Below are 18,248 nucleotides of genomic sequence, written 5' to 3'. Positions count from 1 at the left end.
CTGAGCAGAGGTGTTATTCAATGTGAAAGTCTTTTAGGTCATGAAGATTATTTTTCAATTATATTTCAGGAGTTTCATTTTTTAAAAAAATCTGACTAGATAAATTATTTTTAAAAATGTTCTCTTAACAATAACATGGAGTGCTTGGCTTTCTTTAGGAGCAAATTAGTCCAAAAGGCAAGGACATATTTGCTTCATGGGAAAAGTTTATCGACCTTTGATCCATTTCTGTGAGGTCTATGACAGCCTTTGAAAGATTGCCATTATTTCTTACCTTACCATGCAACCTATCTTCAAGGAAGAAAATTTTCAAATATCATCATTCTCTTCTGTAACAATTGTGTATTCAGCACATCTTTTCTATTGTGTTCTCTAGTAGGTACTGAATTCCTTAAAATTTTTTGAAGATTGTTCATTTGACCGAGGCTGCCTTGGTGTGGCTCACAAGGTCTAGAATTTAGATCAACGTCGACATGGTTATTTACCACAGTGTTTTCCTATGTAGCTTCTAGAGGACTGATTTTCTCATCATTTATTTCTCTTTACTATTCCTCACTCTTCTTTATTGTTGTAACTATTTAATACGGCACCTTCATCATTTTGTCCATCATTCTGAGGGAGTGGGATGGTGTCAATTTGTTTGCCATTGGAGCTATGAAGTTTCTTTTGAACTACCTCAATTTACTAAGGCTATTGAAATAACTCTTGGATTCACTCATCTTTTTGATAATAAGATTCTGTACAAAACCAAAACTCCCATTGAGAATGACAAGAGAGGAAGAAGATCTTTGTGGCGATTGTCATGTAACTAAGAAAACTTGAATCTTGATTAGGCTTACTGGGTGCCAAGTGCAGAGGTTCTGTTGTTTGCACCTGCAGAGCCTGGAGTTTTGGATGAAGAACCTTTAATTATCTTCATCCCAAAATGACTGGCTAAACAATGAATGGAAGTAATCCCACTGAGTAAATGAAAAGGGAAGACTCCTCTTTTATGAGCATCTAATCACACAGGTGTTAAATACCCCTTCTTGACCCTTTCACTGCTGGTTTTTCCTAACATCTGTTCTTTCCTGTTCCTCACATCTGTTAATAACATTTCTCTAAAATTGATTTGTTTCACTATGCAATTGCTTCAGCTCACAGCCATATATGATTTGATACAAGGGTGGTATACCTACATTTCAGCAGTACACACAAATCTGTCTGTTCCAAAGGATGCCATTGAGTTTGAGAGGCTGCAGTAATCACCTTCTCTGCTACCTTGGTATAATTGAAAGAAGTTACATCTGAGCAAAACAAAAACTATCTTCATGGAAAGAAAACCAGTCCCAGAAACACAAATGCATGCAGAGGCCCACATTTATACTCCCATTCTCTAAAACACAGCTTACAGTACCCGGTGAGGGCCAAATTCACAGAGCAATGGAGTGTGATGGTAAAACAAATACATTCTCAAAGCAGTCATTCAGATTTTACCATTTGGTTATCTCTTCTAGGAAGGACCCAGAATGTTTCCTTAAAACACAACATGGTTTAGTAGCAAATGAGTATTTTATGCAACTTAGCTAAGCATACTTATAATTCATTGTTATAGCTCCAGTTTGAGACTTAATTAATCATAATTATGGTGAGGTATACATTTGTGGCAAATAAGCAACTATATACCATATTCTGATGCAAATAATCGAGGCCTTTTCGTCACATAAAATTCCTGAGTACATTACAGCTCATGATCACATAGAAGCCTGTTGAACTAGGGATGACTGTTGACCTGAAAAGTTATGAATTCTATAATATAGGATGTCAACTAAACCTTAGGTATCTACTGGTGCCACTATCCAACATACTCAGAATATATCCCAAGAAATATTAGACCCACAGTACTCCAATATACAATTCCTTATACTAAACCTGATACAATTTCATGGTTTCATAAGTTTGGGGAAAACTTCATACTATAAAATATTCATAAAGCACACATGCACATCAGTCTCTGAGATGTGCTCTAGAAAAGAAACCTGCTGGGTATCATCAGACATTTCAGCGGCCCTAGAACTCTTTTATTTACACAAAGTAATAGGGTTCAGAATGAGATAAACTTGGAATTTCACTAAAAATGTCTGTCACTGCCAGTTAACTAAAATGAGTTGACTCAGGTCCAATGTGACCAATGATCTATTTAATTAAATTTTCTCTCAGTTCCTTCCTTTTTTTTATGGATTGGCCAGTGACTTTCTTGTCATCCTAAAAATGACTACAGCAGGCTCCTAGCTGTTGTTCCAGTTTCCCTTCCTGCCTTTCTACAGACCGTGAGCCACTCGGCAGCCAAAGAATGTTTATAAAATATTAATCAAGTCATTGTCACTCTGCTCAAAATCTCCAAAACCTCATCTCCTTAGAACAAAATTCAGAGGCTTTACCATGGGATACCAGACTCTACACAACCTGAGCCCCAGCTGCCTGCCCAATCTTCTCTTCTGATTCTTCCTCTCACAGATCTGCTCAAACCACGATGACCATTTTGCTGTGACTCACATCTGTTAAGTATGTTTCCATCTCAAGCATGCTCTCAATTCAAGGCTTTTCCCTTTTCTATTTCTTTTTCTATTGCAATAACTTACTACATATGACCACATGACTTCTTTTCTCACAGCACTCAATGCTCTGTTCAAATATTGCCTTATCAATAAGGAGCTCTGTGACTGCACCATATAAAACAACACATCTTGATATTCCTTTTTCTTTTACTCTGCTCAGTTTCCATCTTAGCTCATACAACTTTCTTACTATTTATTTATTTATTTATGTACTTTTTTAATTTACTTTTTGTGCATACATGTATAAGTGTACACATACACACACCCCTCAAAAATGTTAGCCCTGGGGCATCTGAATGACTTAGTCGGTTGAGCGTCCAGCCTCAGCTCAGGTCATGATCTCATGGTTCATGGGTTCGAGCCTCACATCAGGCTCTGTGCTGACAGCCCAGAGCCTGTAGCCTGCTTCAGATTCTGTGTCTCTCTCTTTCTCTGCCCCTCCCCTGCTCATGCTCTGTATCTCTCTGTCTCTCAAAAATAAACATTTAAAATAAAAAAAAAAACACGTTAGCCCTATGAGACCAGAAATATAATTTATTTTCATTAACATGGTCTCTAATAAAAATATTTGTTTGATTGATAAAGGAATGAAAAATAGATAGGTGGAGAAATCCAATTGAATAGTCTTCTTGAACAGTTATTTTTAAAAGAGGTAGAATACTATGAATAAGGGTTCACCCATGTCCCCAAGGAAAATCAATAAATAGAGCTTTCTAGTTCAAGTGTATAATTTTAACCTTAGAATGAAATCTACATGAGACTTCCCTCTCCATATTGATTACCCATGGCCCATAGCCCTTTCTTTCTCCAACACACAAAATGTTCTTAGGACTTTTTCATATGTGCAATGTTAACTTCTGGACTCACTCTTCATCTAATGCTTCCAATGACATTTTAGGCATTTTTCAATTTTCAGGGTCCATCACAGCAGCCTGTGAACCTCTAGACAACAGGATCATGTCCCTTTAACTTGCGTGGTAAAGCACCTAGTGTTGAGCCATATGCACAAAGAACTTCATAAAAAGCCTTTTACTGACAAATTAGATTTTATTTCAGTTCATTACGCCTGGGTTTTCAGGCAATGTTCCAGATTTCATGGTTTTGTTTGTAATGAGTCATGGCCCCCTTGACAAACAAGAGAGTAATTAAACTAACCAGGTTATCTATAGAATCTTGTGATGGATCTCCTGTTGCATATGGTTATTTTATCTTCAGTAATAGTTGGATATCATAAAAGATTATGGCCTCTTAGTGTGACAGAGAGAGAAAGAGAGATTAAACCCTATGAGAACAAGACTGGAAATGCAATCCTACCTATGCCTCTCACAGGCAAAACAGTGTCATAATAATTGACAAATAAGTAGGCTTTTATTTATAGATGTCTTTTGCATATTTAATTTTCTTTTATGGGAAGATGTGAATCTTTGCTATATAAAGATAATTAAATTTATTAAATGATACCTTTTATTACATGAAAGTGTGTGGATATACATATATTTGTATATATATGTATATGTATATATACACAAATACAAACCTACACATATATATACACCTATATATGTATATGTGTAATATATTTATATATTTACATATATACTACACATATGCATATGTAAATGTGCATATGTATTAGCTCATAACAGTTTCTTCAGATATTTTTGGTAAACATTTTCTTTATTATTTTTCACCAAGTTATCACAAGTACTTTAATAAAAATATTTCTTTGCAAGTTTTCTTTCCCAGAACTATAATTGAACTTTTACTATTAGGAATAAAAATACCACAGAGAAATAGAGGTGCTGTAATTTCAAAGTGAAGTATCACCCTTAACAGAAAATGATGAATTTGGTAGGGTATTTTTAAAAGGAAAGGCAATGTTCTGTAGTAAGAGTGTTTACAGTTTTCATATTCGCTGCATATTGAAAAATCATTAAACTCTGTACTTTTTATTGCTTTCTAAAGAAACCCAAAATATATCCAGAGTGCATACTTACTCAGGTCATTTGTCTGAATGAATTAGTATTTGCATTTTCAAGGTTCATGTTGTGAACATTTTCCCATAGTGTTATTTAAAAGATGTACTATGTTTAAAAGATTGATAGAAAATAAAATGTTTATGAAAATAGATATTCATATAAAACTCCTAGAAGATGACATAGGAGAAAATCTAAATGGGATGGGTGATGCCTTTTTAGCTGTAACACCAAAAAGCACACACAATCCCTGGAAGAAATAATTGATAAACTGGACTTCATTAAAATTAGAACTTTTGGATGTGTGAAAAACACATTGAAAAGTATGAAAAGAAAAGCCACACACTGGGAGAAAAATATTTGGAAAAGACACATCTGATAAGGGACTGTTATCCAAAATATACAAAGAACTGTTAAAACTCAACAATGAGAATACAAACAACCCAATTAAAAAATGGGCTGAAGGCCTTAACAGACACTTTGCCAAAGATATACAGATATACTTATTAGGTATATGAAAAGATGCTCTACATCCTGTGTCAGCAATGACATGCAAATTAGAATGCTGAGATACCACTACACATGCGGTAGAATAACCAGCCTGTGGAAGACTGACGAATACCAGTGCCGGCAAGGAGAAACAAGAGCTCCCACGCATGGCTGGTGGGAATGCAGAGTGATGGAACCACCTGGAAAACAGTTTGGTAGTTTCTTACAAACCTAAACATAAACGTATTATATGATCCAACAATTGCACCCCTTGACATTTACCCAAAGGAACTTAAAACTTAGGTACACAAAAACTTGTGCATGGATGTCTATAGCAGCTTATAGCTTTATTTATAATTGCCAACTTGGAAGCAATCAAGGCATTTTTTAGTAAGCAAATGGATGAATAAACTGTGGTACGTCCAGATGATGGAATATTATTCAGTGGTAAAAAGAATTGCTCTGTCAAGCCATGAAAAGACATGGAAAAAGCTTAAATGCATATCATGAACTGAAAGAAACCAGTGTGAAAAAGTTACATACTCTATGATTACAACTATTTAACATATTAGAATATGCAAAACTTCGGAAACAATGAAAAGATCAGTGGTTTCCGAGGGTGGAGGGGTGGTAGAGATTAATACAACATACAAGATTTTTAGGGAAATGAAAATAATTTGTGTATTATAATGATAGGTATATGTCATTATGCTTTTGCCTAAGCCCATAGAGCATACAACACCAAGAGCGAAACCTAAAGTAAACTATGGATGTTAGGTGGTAATGATGTATCAATGTTGGTTCATCAAATGTCACAAATGTACTGCTGTGGTAGGGGTGTCAATAACAGAGAGGCTATGCATATACTGGAGCAAGGAGTAAATGGAATATCTTTGCATCTTCCACTCAGTTTTGTGTGAACTGAAAATTGCTCTAAGAAACATGGGGTACCTGTGGCTCAGTCAGTTAAGCGTTTGACTCTTAGTTTCAGCTCAGTTCATGATTTCACAGTTTGTGAGCTCGAGCCCCACATCAAGCTCTACACTGTGCAGAGCCTGCTTGGGATTCTCTCTCTCTCCCTCTCTCTGCCCCTCCTCTGCTTGTGCTTTCTCTCTCTCTCAAAATAAACAAATAAACTTAAAAAAAATGACACATGCATAAAACTCTTAATGTTTCTTTCCGAAATTCTTTGACTTACTGTCTTACCCATCTCAGACCATAGGTATTCTAACTTTGCTGTTAAACCCAATGAAGTCTCTCTCGTGTCTTTAAGTCTGTTAGGGAAATCCTATTGGCTTCAACATTACAACAGACTAAAGACAATTACTTTCACTACCTCCAGTGCTACCACCCTAGTCTGAACTGCCAACATCATTGCCTTGCATACTGCAACAGCTTCCTACTAGTGCTCAGCTTTCCTCCTGTCCTCATTATGGTCATTTCTCAATACAGCAGCCAAAATACCTTTGAAACTAGTCAGATTCTGTCTCTCTTCTATAGTAATTCACCATTTCACTCAGAGGAAAGCCAAGTCTTTAAAATGGCCCTCAAGGTCCACCTGATCTTCCATCCTTTCGTCCCATGTATTAGGGTTCTCCAGAGAAACAGAACCAATTTATGTATGTACGTATGTATGTATGTATGTATGTATACATACACACACACACATCTATATCCAAAAATCTATAGATATCTAGATAGGTAGATACACACAAATATATCTACACACACACACACGCACACACACACACAGATTATATTATGAAGAATATCTCATGTGATTGTACAAGCTTAGAAGGCCCCCGAATTGCTCTCTACAAGAGAAACCCCAGGAAAGTCACTGGTATGGCTCAAGTCCAAAAGCCCGAGATTTCAGCAAATAGCCAGTGGTGTAAATCTCAGCCCTAGGGGAGGAGACCAGTGTTTTAGCTCAAGCAGTCAGGCAGAGAAGGGGTGAATTCTCCTTTCCTCTCCCTTTTGTTCTATTCAGCCCTTCTAGGGAATGTATTCTGTACCTCCATGTGGGAGAGGGCCATACACTTTCCTGTGTCCGCTGATATGAATGTTATTTCCATATAAAGGCAAGTACTCCCAGAAATAATGTTTAGCAAATACCTGGACACTGTGACCTAATCAAGTTGGCACAAAATTAACCATCACACTTTATCTCCTGATGATCTCCCTTCTTTTTGCTTCAGCCACAGGAATATCTTTGGTATTTTTCAAACAAACCAGGCTTGCTTCAGCCTCAGGGCCTCACTGCAAGCTTTTCCTCTCATCCCGGAAGCCTTTTTCTGTGGATAGCCACAGGGAAAACTCACTCATCTACATCTACTCTTAGCTTAAATCTCACTTTCTCAATGAATCCTCCTCAGATTACCCCACTTAAAATTGCAATTAATTCCCGGAAGCCTTTTTCTGTGGATAGCCACAGGGAAAACTCACTCATCTACATCTACTCTTAGCTTAAATCTCACTTTCTCAATGAATCCTCCTCAGATTACCCCACATAAAATTGCAATTTATTCCGTGCTCTAATTCCTCCTGTCTTGCTCTATTTTTATCACCTTTTTCACCATTTTTATCACTATTTTCTTATCACCTTCTATGTATTTAAATTACTTATTTATTTTATTTGCTACTGGTAGTCTGTCTTCCCAGCCCTCCCTTCATCTAGAATGTAAGCTTAATCATGTCAGGGAGTTTAACTGCTTTGTGCCTTGAGAAATGTCAGGCGTATATTGATAACTCAACAACTATTTGATGCATAAAGGAATGGCTCTATGGGACGCCTGGGTGGCTCAGTCAGTTAAGCACGTACTCTTGGTTTTGACTCAGTCATGATTCAGTTTGTGAGATTGAGCCCCTCATCAGGCTTCACACTGACAATGTGGAACCTGCTTGGGGTTCTCTCTCTCCCACTCTCTCTCTGCCTCTCCCCTGCTCTCACTGTCTTTCAAAATAAATAACCTTTACAAAAATAAAGGAGCGACTATGCTGCAAAGAAGCTTTTTAGGCATCATTTTGTGTGTTTTGATCTCTGAATATGCAAGGATGAACCAGAGCCCTGCCTTCAGGCAGCTAACAAGGAAAGCTGACATGTCCATAAATAATAACAATACAAGATATGAAGTATACATTATGAGAGATTTAAATCAACTATTCAGAGAAGGGGAAGCCATTTTCAACCAGAGCAACAGGAAAGAGTGTGGAAAGACCTAATTGGGCCTTGAATCTGTAGANCCGCACAAATCACTAATGTGCTAAAGCACAGGGAGTAAGCAGAAGAAAACACAGAGTAATGAAGGAGCTCAGGCTTTGAGCCAATATGCCTAAATCAGTATGCCAATACTATTCCCAAATTCTGCAGCTAAGTAGCTGTGTGACCTTAGGCAAATTATTTAACCTCTCTGAGCTTCAGTTTTCACATTTATGGTATTGGGATAATACCATCTAGCTTAGAATTTTACTGTGAGGAAATCATGAACAGAAAGCAGCTAGCCCAGTGACTGGCCCCCAGTGATCACTCAATAAATGAGAGCTATTATGGGAGTGTAGTTTGACTGGAGTACAGATGAAGTGTTTCCCTCAACAATGCCATTTTTCCAACAGGAAGCAAGGCCAAAATGTATTGCATTTACTCTGCACTCTTTGAGAACATTCATCTATTGTGCAACTTGAAAAATGAAGCTGAAAATGACTAGTCTTGTATTAGAAGCATAAAACACTGAAGATGTGATGCATTGGCCGATCAGGCATAAGATTGCTTTGAATACAGAAGGAATAAAAATATATGTGTGTTATATTTCTGCTGAAGATTAGTTTTACTTACCCACCAGTTTCTTTCTTTGTTTGTTTCTTTTTCAGTTGCTCCTACAATTCAGGAAATTAAATCTGGCACCGTGGCCCCGGGACGCAGTGGATTGATAAGATGCGAAGGTGCAGGTGTGCCGCCTCCGGCCTTTGAATGGTACAAAGGAGAAAAGAAGTAAGGACTTTGTGATTATTACTGTGTTTCAAGCACTTTGAGCTAATGTGTTTGTGTTTCAGATACTTACTTTAAGCCATTTCTTTAACTGGCTTGAATGATTCTCAGCAGCCTCCTCGCAGGCAGGCAAACTGAAGGGGCCCACATGGGAGGGATGAGTAGCTAATAGCATCCAGAAGAAATGTCCACTTTGGTTTTATAGGAGCTCAGAAATCCCTGCAAATCCCATATTACTGATGCATTTCATTTCTTCCCTTCCTTTCTGAACCGGAACACCATTGCTCTTTCTGGCAGCCATGTTTACTTGGAAAGTAAACTAGCTTTTAAAGGACTTGGGCACAGCTTCCATGAGTGCACTCCAAAAGCAATCGGAGCTGCTGTCTCTGCCTGGCTTCCTTGATAAGTCTCAACCCTTTCACCTGCCTTATTTTCCCACAAGACGTTTTAACATTTCATTTCATAGAACACTGTGTTTTAGATATTCTGTCACTAGAGGGCCTGTAGAGGAGACAAAATACATAGTTAAAGGACTAACCAAGGGGATTTTAGGGCTACTGTAACTTTAGCTCTATATGATTGTCCCCTTGAGGAGCCCCAGGAAAAGCCTTGACAAGAGCTGTTGAGCAAGAGAAGACAGGACTCGACTACTTTCTCTTTACTTTCAACTGGTAGGCTCATTCAGACCTCTTCAGCTTCTCATATCAAGCCATCAAAGAAGAATGGGACCCCTGTGGGTTAACTGGAAGATGTAATGCAGACGGGAGGATATTATCTATAATACATATTTTTTGTTTCAAAACTTGGGAGGAATGTGTTCAAGAAAATGTTAAATTGGACCATATGAAATTGCCATGTTTAGCCAAAAAAGCTGAATATTGGCAACTCCATGCTGCTCAACATATATGCATGGAGTTTACTTACTTATACCATCGCTCATGGCTAATTATAGCTAAATGTCTGAACTGGTGAAATGACATTAAGAGCTTATGGGGTGTCTGGGTGGCTCAGTCGGTTAAGCATCGGACTTTGGCTCAGGTCATAATCTCAGGGTTCATGGGTTCGAGCGCTGTGTCAGGCTATGTGCTGACGGCAGGCTCAGAGCCTGGAGCCTGCTTCAGATTCTATGTCTCCTTCTCTCTCTGACCATTCCCTGCTCATGTTCTCTCTCTCTCTCTCAGAAGTAAAAATTAAAACATTTAAAAAAATATTAAAGAGCTTAGATATTGCCATAATGGATTACATTGGATGTGACATAAGCAGGAGCTTTTTTTTTTCTTATACTGTAATCAAAAGAGCATTTGTAGAAGACCTTCTCCCTCTTCAACATCAGGCTTAACAATAAAGGATATCCCTCTAACTATCTAATTTGTTCTGAATAACTGACTCTGCTTTTATCTAAAATTGTTTGCAGCTATTTTTATGCGACCTCTTTCACAATTTGGTGTGCTCCGTTTCTAATTATTTTCACTAATTAATGTTTTTACTAATTCTAAATCTACCTCTTGTGACTTCATAGAAGCCCCATATTTTTATATACTTCGAAATAGATAAACTGGTCCGCAGTCACCCTTGCCCCACTGTATAATATCGTATATCGGCCAATATAACATCTCTCAGATTGTGATAATCCAGATTGAGAAGTTTTCAGTTTGTACTTATTTGGACAAACAGCTAGAGGTTCCCAAACCTCTGAAAGTTATGAAACCCTTTGTTCAAATATGATCTTATATGGAAGCCCAGTAAGTAATACCTATGAAAGCAGGACTTCTCTGGTAGATGTGGGGTGAGTGGAGTTTCAATTCCAGCTGCTCAGAACCCTTCTTCTAACAGACTGTCCTTGTAAGCCCCCCTCGCCCCCCAAATCCCTGGTTCTCCACAAAGTACAATTTAAATAGTGACAAACTATTTAGCATAGCTTTTGAAGTCACTATTGAATCTGTCATACCTTTCTTACAGGCTAACAGAATTATCCCTTGTGCTACAAGTGAGAGCTCCTTTGTTAAAATCCTTGTGGTTTCTAGTATTTTGCGAAATGATGTCCTGAATTTTTTTTCTGTTTCTCTCTTTTCCGTCCCTAAATTCAGCAACCATTGTCAGAAAAGGCTACAATAATCCTTAGTCCACTTTCTTGGCCTATAGCAAAAACAGCAAAGAACCCATTGGTGTCCATAGTCATAGCTTCAGTGATTTTTTTTTTCCCTACTGGAGAGATGGACTATAGCTTTTATTACATTTTCNCTAAAAAAAAAAAAAAAAAAAAAGTGGATTGATTCTCCCCAGTCGATGCCCTTTCCCAACACACTCACACACCTAGAGAAAATCTGGGAGCTGTGAAAATCAGATGCACCTGTCAAAGGCAAACACACTTTGATTTCAGAGTGAAGTGCACATTTGTCATTTGTTCAGGTTATATTTAAGGAAATACCCAAATTATCAAATACCACAAGAGTATATAAATTCCTCCCAAAATTACTGGGAAGCAAATTTGAGAATGTGCAAAGAGTAGGAAAGGGAAGGCTTCCGGTTGCTGAATGATAGTTGTTACATTCCCTGAGTGGGTTTACCGTGCTATCCTCTGGGCCTACGCCGTTCAAATATTTATCTCATTAAAATGAAAAACTATCCATGTAAAAAGCACCTGCTGTTTGACAGGCAGGGTCTAAATTGTTAACAAACATTAGCCCTTTTTATTTTCACAGCAAACTGATAAGATAGATACTATTATTATTCTCACCTTTGCTTGGAGGAAACCAAAAGGATTGTTTTTGAGTCATTTACACAAAATCAGACAGTTAGTGGCAGAGCTGGGATTTGAACTCAAGAAGTCTTGCAAATCTTCATGCAGAGTCCATGCACTTAGTGTAGGTCATGGCACTTCAGAGACTATCAAAAATAATTTGAAATGTCAATACTAAATGGCAAGGGTAAAGGCATCGTGGGTCATTTATGAATTAGGAAAATAAAAGACTGCACATACAAACCCTCACGTTTTCTGAATTTATTTAGTCAAAGACACAGAAATAATGGAGTCAAGGTAAACACACAAAGAAGAAACAGATACAGCACGTTTCCGAACTGTTTTCTTAACCTCGGGGTCACTAACAGAAGCATGAAGCTGTCAGAAACCCTGTCAGAGTGTACCAGAGTTTTTATAAGATGTGGAGAAGTTTTGTTTCCTAGAGATCTTTTATACTTGGAGCTTACAAAAATATTCAGAAATAACTTACTCTCTTCACTTCTACTTAAGAGAATGTTTCTGGGGCGCCTGGGTGGCTCAGTCAATTGAGTGTCCGACTTCGGCTCAGGTCATGATCTCACGGTTTGTGGATTCGAGCCCCGCGTCGGGCTCTGTGCTGACAGCTAGCTCAGAGCCTGGAGGCTGTTTCAGATTCTGTGTCTCCCTCTCTCTCTGACCCTCCCCTGCTCATGCTATCTCTCTCTCAAAAATAAATAAAACATTTAAAAAAAAATGTTTCTAAAAACTCATCTCTTTTAAATTAAGATCTTCAAAGCCAGGCCTTCATTCAAATAGAATACGAATAAACAGAAACAAATTTAAAAAACAAAAACAAACAAAACAGACTCAGTACCTGAACACCCTTAGTTTTATCTCTACCTATAGTTCTTCCACATCCTACAAAATTATTTCTATGTACTGAAAATAATCTAAAAACCTTAAAAAAAAACACCTGCAGAATAAAGCACAATTTAAAGAAAAGAAAGAAACAAATGCTTACTGAGGACAAATCACTTTCCAGGTTCTTCAAATTCTTTTATCTCACTTATTCTTCAGACGTCTGTGAGACACAATTTATTGTCCTCAATTTACTGATGACAGAAGTGAAACAACAAGAGACTTAACCTGTCCAAGAGCATTCAACTTCAAAGATGCCATCAAGACACATTCTATTGTTAACCTCTCAGTCCACATTGTTTCTGTTGTATACAATGTCACTCTTGGTTATCTATTGCTAAATACCAAATTAGTCCAAAACTCAGCACCAGTAAGCATTTATTATCACAGCTTCTGTGGGTCAGAATGGGAGCAGCTTAGCTGGATAGTTACGGCTCAGGGTTTCTCATCAGGTTGCAGTCAAGTGTCACCTGTACTGGTCATCTGAAGGCTTGACCAGTGCTATCGGATCTGCTTACACGCCTGGCAAGTTAGTGCTTGTTATAAGAGAGAAGGCCTCAGTTAATCACCATATGGACCTCTTCACAGAGCTGTTTGACTCTTCTTGACATGGTAGTTGACTTTTCCCAGAGCTAGTGGTCCAAGAGTGAGGAAGGTAGAAGCTGTTTATGACCTAGTTCCAGAAGTTATGCTCATTCTGTAATATCTTACTGGTTACACAGAGTGACCCTATTCAGTGGAAGGAGCAAACTGAGGACATGAATATCCAGAGTTGAGATCATCAGATACTATCTTCAAAGATAGCTTCCACACCGTCTCCTTCATGGTTGACATGGATGACAAGAAAAATAACCTTATTTTTTTAATATGAGACATATTAGCCATTTGACATTTAGTTTACTTCACTGTTTAGATAAGCATCATGAGAATGACTAAAGCTATATACTTGTTATTAAAATATTATTCTTTGGTATAAAATGGTTATATTTTTTAAACACTTATAGGCTCTTTCAGCATACCTCGCAGGGACAGTGTTCACAGATTTAATTTTGCTCCATACACATTTTGGGGAAAATCAGAGTTCAGAGCTCAATTATATAGAAAGCCAAAATTTTTAAATTATTTTCTTGATCATAGAGAACATTGATTAAAAAAGAAATAGACTCTTATATCCAGTAGAAGGGTACTTTCACAACAGGCAAAGTACTATTAAGAAAACAATGTCTTTGATGACATGAAGTTAGATTAAGCTATGGCTTGAAAACAGAATATTTATTTAGGAATAAGACTAAAAACATAAACTGAATTGTAATGGACTAATGTTTAAATTTTTTAATGTTTATTTATTTTTGAGAGAGAGAGAGACAGTGAGAGCCGGGGAGGGACAGAGAGAGGGAGAGGGAGAAACAGAATCCAAAACAGTCTCCAGGCTCTGAGCTCTCAGAACACAGCCCAATGTGGGGCTCAAACTCACAAACTGTGAGATCATGACCTAAGCTGAAGTCGGTCGCTTAACCCACTGAGCCACCCTGGCAACCCATGGACTAATGTTTAAATAGATATCACAAAAACATGGGTTTTGTATCATTTTGTGAAGATGGCATTACCATCATGTATTAGATCAGTGATGTAAGGCGGTGGTTCACAACATTTTTGAAATATATATCCTTCTAAGTAAAATTAAAACTTAACCAAAAAAGTGAGTATATGCATACTTATTTGTAGATTCTGTATATGCATTTTTGAACACCCGTATTACAAACATTAAATGACCTAAAACAGATAAAATTTAAAAGATGAGATACAATTATAACATAAATGGATTCTATTATTTTCTTCTCATACTCCGACAGATCATTTTGTACCCAAAGTGGAATACTTCCCCTCCATTTTGGAGACTCTTATAAAGTATGTTAGTTTAAAATAAGGAATTTTCAAGGGCAATTTTAATGGCATGCATATTTTACTCTACATGCTGACTTTGTAATCTTATAACACCTGTAACTCACCGTGTACTGTCTTGCCCATTGCTCACATAATTCTAGCTGGATTATGCCTGAGAAAAAACTGTACCTCATAAAGGTAAATTGACTCATTGAAGGGAAGTACAGAATTGGAAGTAAAATCTAATTTTGAGGAAACCCTGGTAGGTGATGAATATATTTATGGACTTAGTAGTGATGATTCACAGGTGTATACTTATCCCAAACTCATTGAGTTGTACAGATATATATGTCTGTATATATTTCATGTGTGTATATATATACATGTAGGTATATGTATGTATATATGATATACATATCATATATATATACATATATAGTATGTGAAGTAAAAGATAAATATATGAAATAAGTGAGAGCATTTCAACTACTGGGAAATTGAGGACACATGACCATGTAAGACATACATACAAATTATTATATTTAAAACTTTGGGCCAGCCAAGCAGAATTGAGAGTGGGCTACTCCAGTTTGCATTCCTTGGCTTACAGTTTACAGTTTGTCATAAAAATCACCAAAATGAAATAAGTTCCAAGAAAGAAGATCCTAAGGGAGCCCTAAGTCAAGTCCTTGAAAGTGCACAGCAAAGGTCCATTCAGCTCAAATCAGAGCATTAACAAATGCTTCAGGGAAAAAGTAGCTTTTGTGCTTGATATCAGAGAACAGAATTTCTAAGCATTGCAAGGAGTCAAGAATAATCATAAAAAAGGAAAGAAGATAGTCAATGTAATACAGCATTGTGTGGAGAGGTTTTATTATTCCTTGGGGTACAGGATACCAAATCAGGTGTAATAGGAGGTAGGGTTAGACATGCATGCTAGGGCAAGACTTGGAGCATTTTAAATGTCATGATAAAGCATTTAGACTTGATTCCATAGGATGTGGGAAGCTACTGAAGGACTTTTAAGAGTAGCAGAAGCATCCATTCCCTGTCTTCACAAAATGTTTCCCAGAGCAGTTAGGATGGAAAAAATGTAAACTATGATTTAAGCTAGGGTATTGGTTGTACAGTTAAAAAGCAAGGGAGAGAAAGGTTAGTATTTGTATATTTTAGCGACTGATGAGGTTAAAAGGAAAGGACTATTTGAAGATAATTTTAAGTTTTCCATCTCAGGAACAAGATGAATGGTGAAGTTGTCAACTGAGGCTGGGAACATAGGAACAGAAATTTGGGAGAGACTGGGCTGAGTTTGGATTAGGACATACTAAAATGCAGGTATTAATATTGCATACACAGTCCATTAGTAGACAGCTAGATTTCAGTTGTGTTCTTAAAATTAATAGCGATATTTCCAAAGTAAATACCTCATCGTATGGTTCTTGAATGTCTGTAGAATAAAGGCCTAACATCACAGTATGGCATGGAAGGCCTTCATGTTCCTGACCGTTTACCTCTGTGGCTACAAATATTGCCATTCTGCCATCTCACAATAGGGTGGTAGCTATCCTAAAATATTTTGGCCACAAACTGTGACATGACCTCTATCTTCCAGCACTTTTCATATATTGGCCATTTTGCTTATAAGCTCCTCCCACACGCACACCCATCCTGACTGCCTTCCACTAGTGCTTTAGGCTCAATTCAGATATCACCTTCTCTCAGAAAACTACCCTGCCCCCTTTCTACTAAGAAAGGAGTTTCTTCGGATGTACTCCCATGTTCTTACCTCTGTCAAAGCACTTTTTAAGCTATACTCAACTTTTTTTTTTTACTAATCTCTCCTCTCCTAATCTATAATCTACCTGAGAGTGTGGATTTTGCCCTGCTCAACCATTGTGCTCCCAGCTTCTAACGTGGTATTTGAAATACACTCTGTTGCAGGAATGAGTTGTGGCCTTTTAATCATGTGAGTGTAGAGCCATTCTTATTTTAATACATTTTCAAATTGATAAGAGAATATCACTACAAGATCCATCTGTCACCCTAGATTGTAGGACACTGTAAACCCAATCCATGATTGCAGAAATGACACTGGCTTCTGTTGCTCCATTCTGACTTTCCAAGATTTCATTTTTGTGAATACAATCTCTGCAAAATGGTTGTGTTGGTATAGTATGGGATGAAATTTGACATGAAAGTCTCAGGCACATTGATATTAGAAAAGCAGTTCAAGCAGAGGAAAAAATCTAGTCATAGACCAGGTTGTCAGGGATACAAGGCTCACTGCAGTCAGGGGAGGACTGACACTTGCACTATAGCCTTTGTTTATTTGATGTAAAGTTAAAGGCAGTATCCTCCCCATGTGAATCAAACCATCACAAGAAAGGCAGCCCAAAGGTCTCTAATCTAAAATTATTAGTTTCATTAAAATTGATAAAGTAAACAAGACATACATTTTAAATACCCTAATAAAGTCTAAAATCATTAAAATGTCCTAATATATTATAATACATTAATTTATTCAAATGTGCAACTAAAGATAGATACCCCGTGGGGCTGAGACATTGATGCATGATATTCTTCAGTCTGTTCCTAGGAATAAATGATACCATATTGTATTCAAGCCTTAAGTACCAAGCAACACAGTAAACCAATAGGTTGCTATAGCAGCATGTTCACATCAATTTTCATTTCTCTCTGGTATCTAGCAGTGTTTACTCCTCCTTCTTTTTTACTTTTATTTTTTTTATCAACCCTGCACATCTGCGAAGAACCTAGATGAGGTTGATAATACACATGTAATTGAGACTGAGTTTGGCACATCTTGAAATCATGATGCTATGATCTTTTAAGTCACTCTCCTAGATCTTTCCTTTAAAAATAATTTCCTGTATTTTCAATATTTAATATTTTCTGCCATCTGAGAGGAAATGTATCTGTTCTAAGAAACAGACCCTACTATTGAACAATAATAGCACCTATCATGTGTTTAGTGCCTACTGCATTTGATATATATTGTGTGTGCGTAGATATTATATTTTGTATATTTAAAAACCATTCTTATGTCAACACTTTGAACTTGGCTTCATGTTTTTCATTTCACAGATGAAAAAACAAAGCAGTACAAAAATGTAAAAACATAATTCATTCAGCTAGGCATATAATAATTATTTACTGTATACCTATTAAGTACCCAACATTATGCCCCATGCTTAGAATATAATGAACAGCAAAAGCTAGGGAACTTGCCCTAATGGAGTTGCACTTTAATGGGGAATATAGACAGTAATCTCAAAATTATACAAATCTATGAACACTTACACCTGAAATGTGGTAAAGAGAACTTTTTGATGTGATAATGTTTTGACCAAATCAGAAAGAACACAGTAACTCCAAAGCATCACTAGAAGTTGAACTTTAGAGAAAATTTTGAACTTACCTTAAAATTATTGCATTCTTGCCACTCTCCTAGGTTATATATATTTATTTTTCTGTCATTCTTGACTATATTCCACATATACACTATGGGGAGGGATTTACTGCAATCCAAATATTTGGTGAGCCTGGGGGATGGAAAAAAACAACAACAATAATCAATGCTGAAGGTGTGTGTTGTCCTGGCAAGTAGTTTGAGGACAAAAGAGTGTGGCAAGAGACCATTTCACACTTCTCATCTTGGG

At 37.1% G+C, this 18,248-nt stretch overlaps 1 protein-coding gene across 1 annotated transcript in view; it reads left to right on the top strand.

Annotated features, from left to right (window-relative positions):
• Positions 1 to 18,248, top strand: part of NEGR1 (neuronal growth regulator 1) — an 837,611-nt gene that overhangs the window by 637,042 nt on the left and 182,321 nt on the right. Inside the window, exon 5 of the mRNA XM_077776416.1 lies at positions 8,930 to 9,050. Coding sequence (XP_077632542.1) covers positions 8,930 to 9,050 — 121 coding nt within the window. The remainder of the gene's footprint in view (positions 1 to 8,929; positions 9,051 to 18,248) is intronic.

The sequence above is a fragment of the Crocuta crocuta genome, unplaced genomic scaffold (assembly GCF_008692635.1).
Source record: "Crocuta crocuta isolate KB4526 unplaced genomic scaffold, BGI_CrCroc_1.0 scaffold342, whole genome shotgun sequence".
Classification (NCBI taxonomy): Eukaryota; Metazoa; Chordata; class Mammalia; order Carnivora; family Hyaenidae; genus Crocuta; species Crocuta crocuta.
This window is presented reverse-complemented; position numbering and strand designations above follow the sequence as displayed.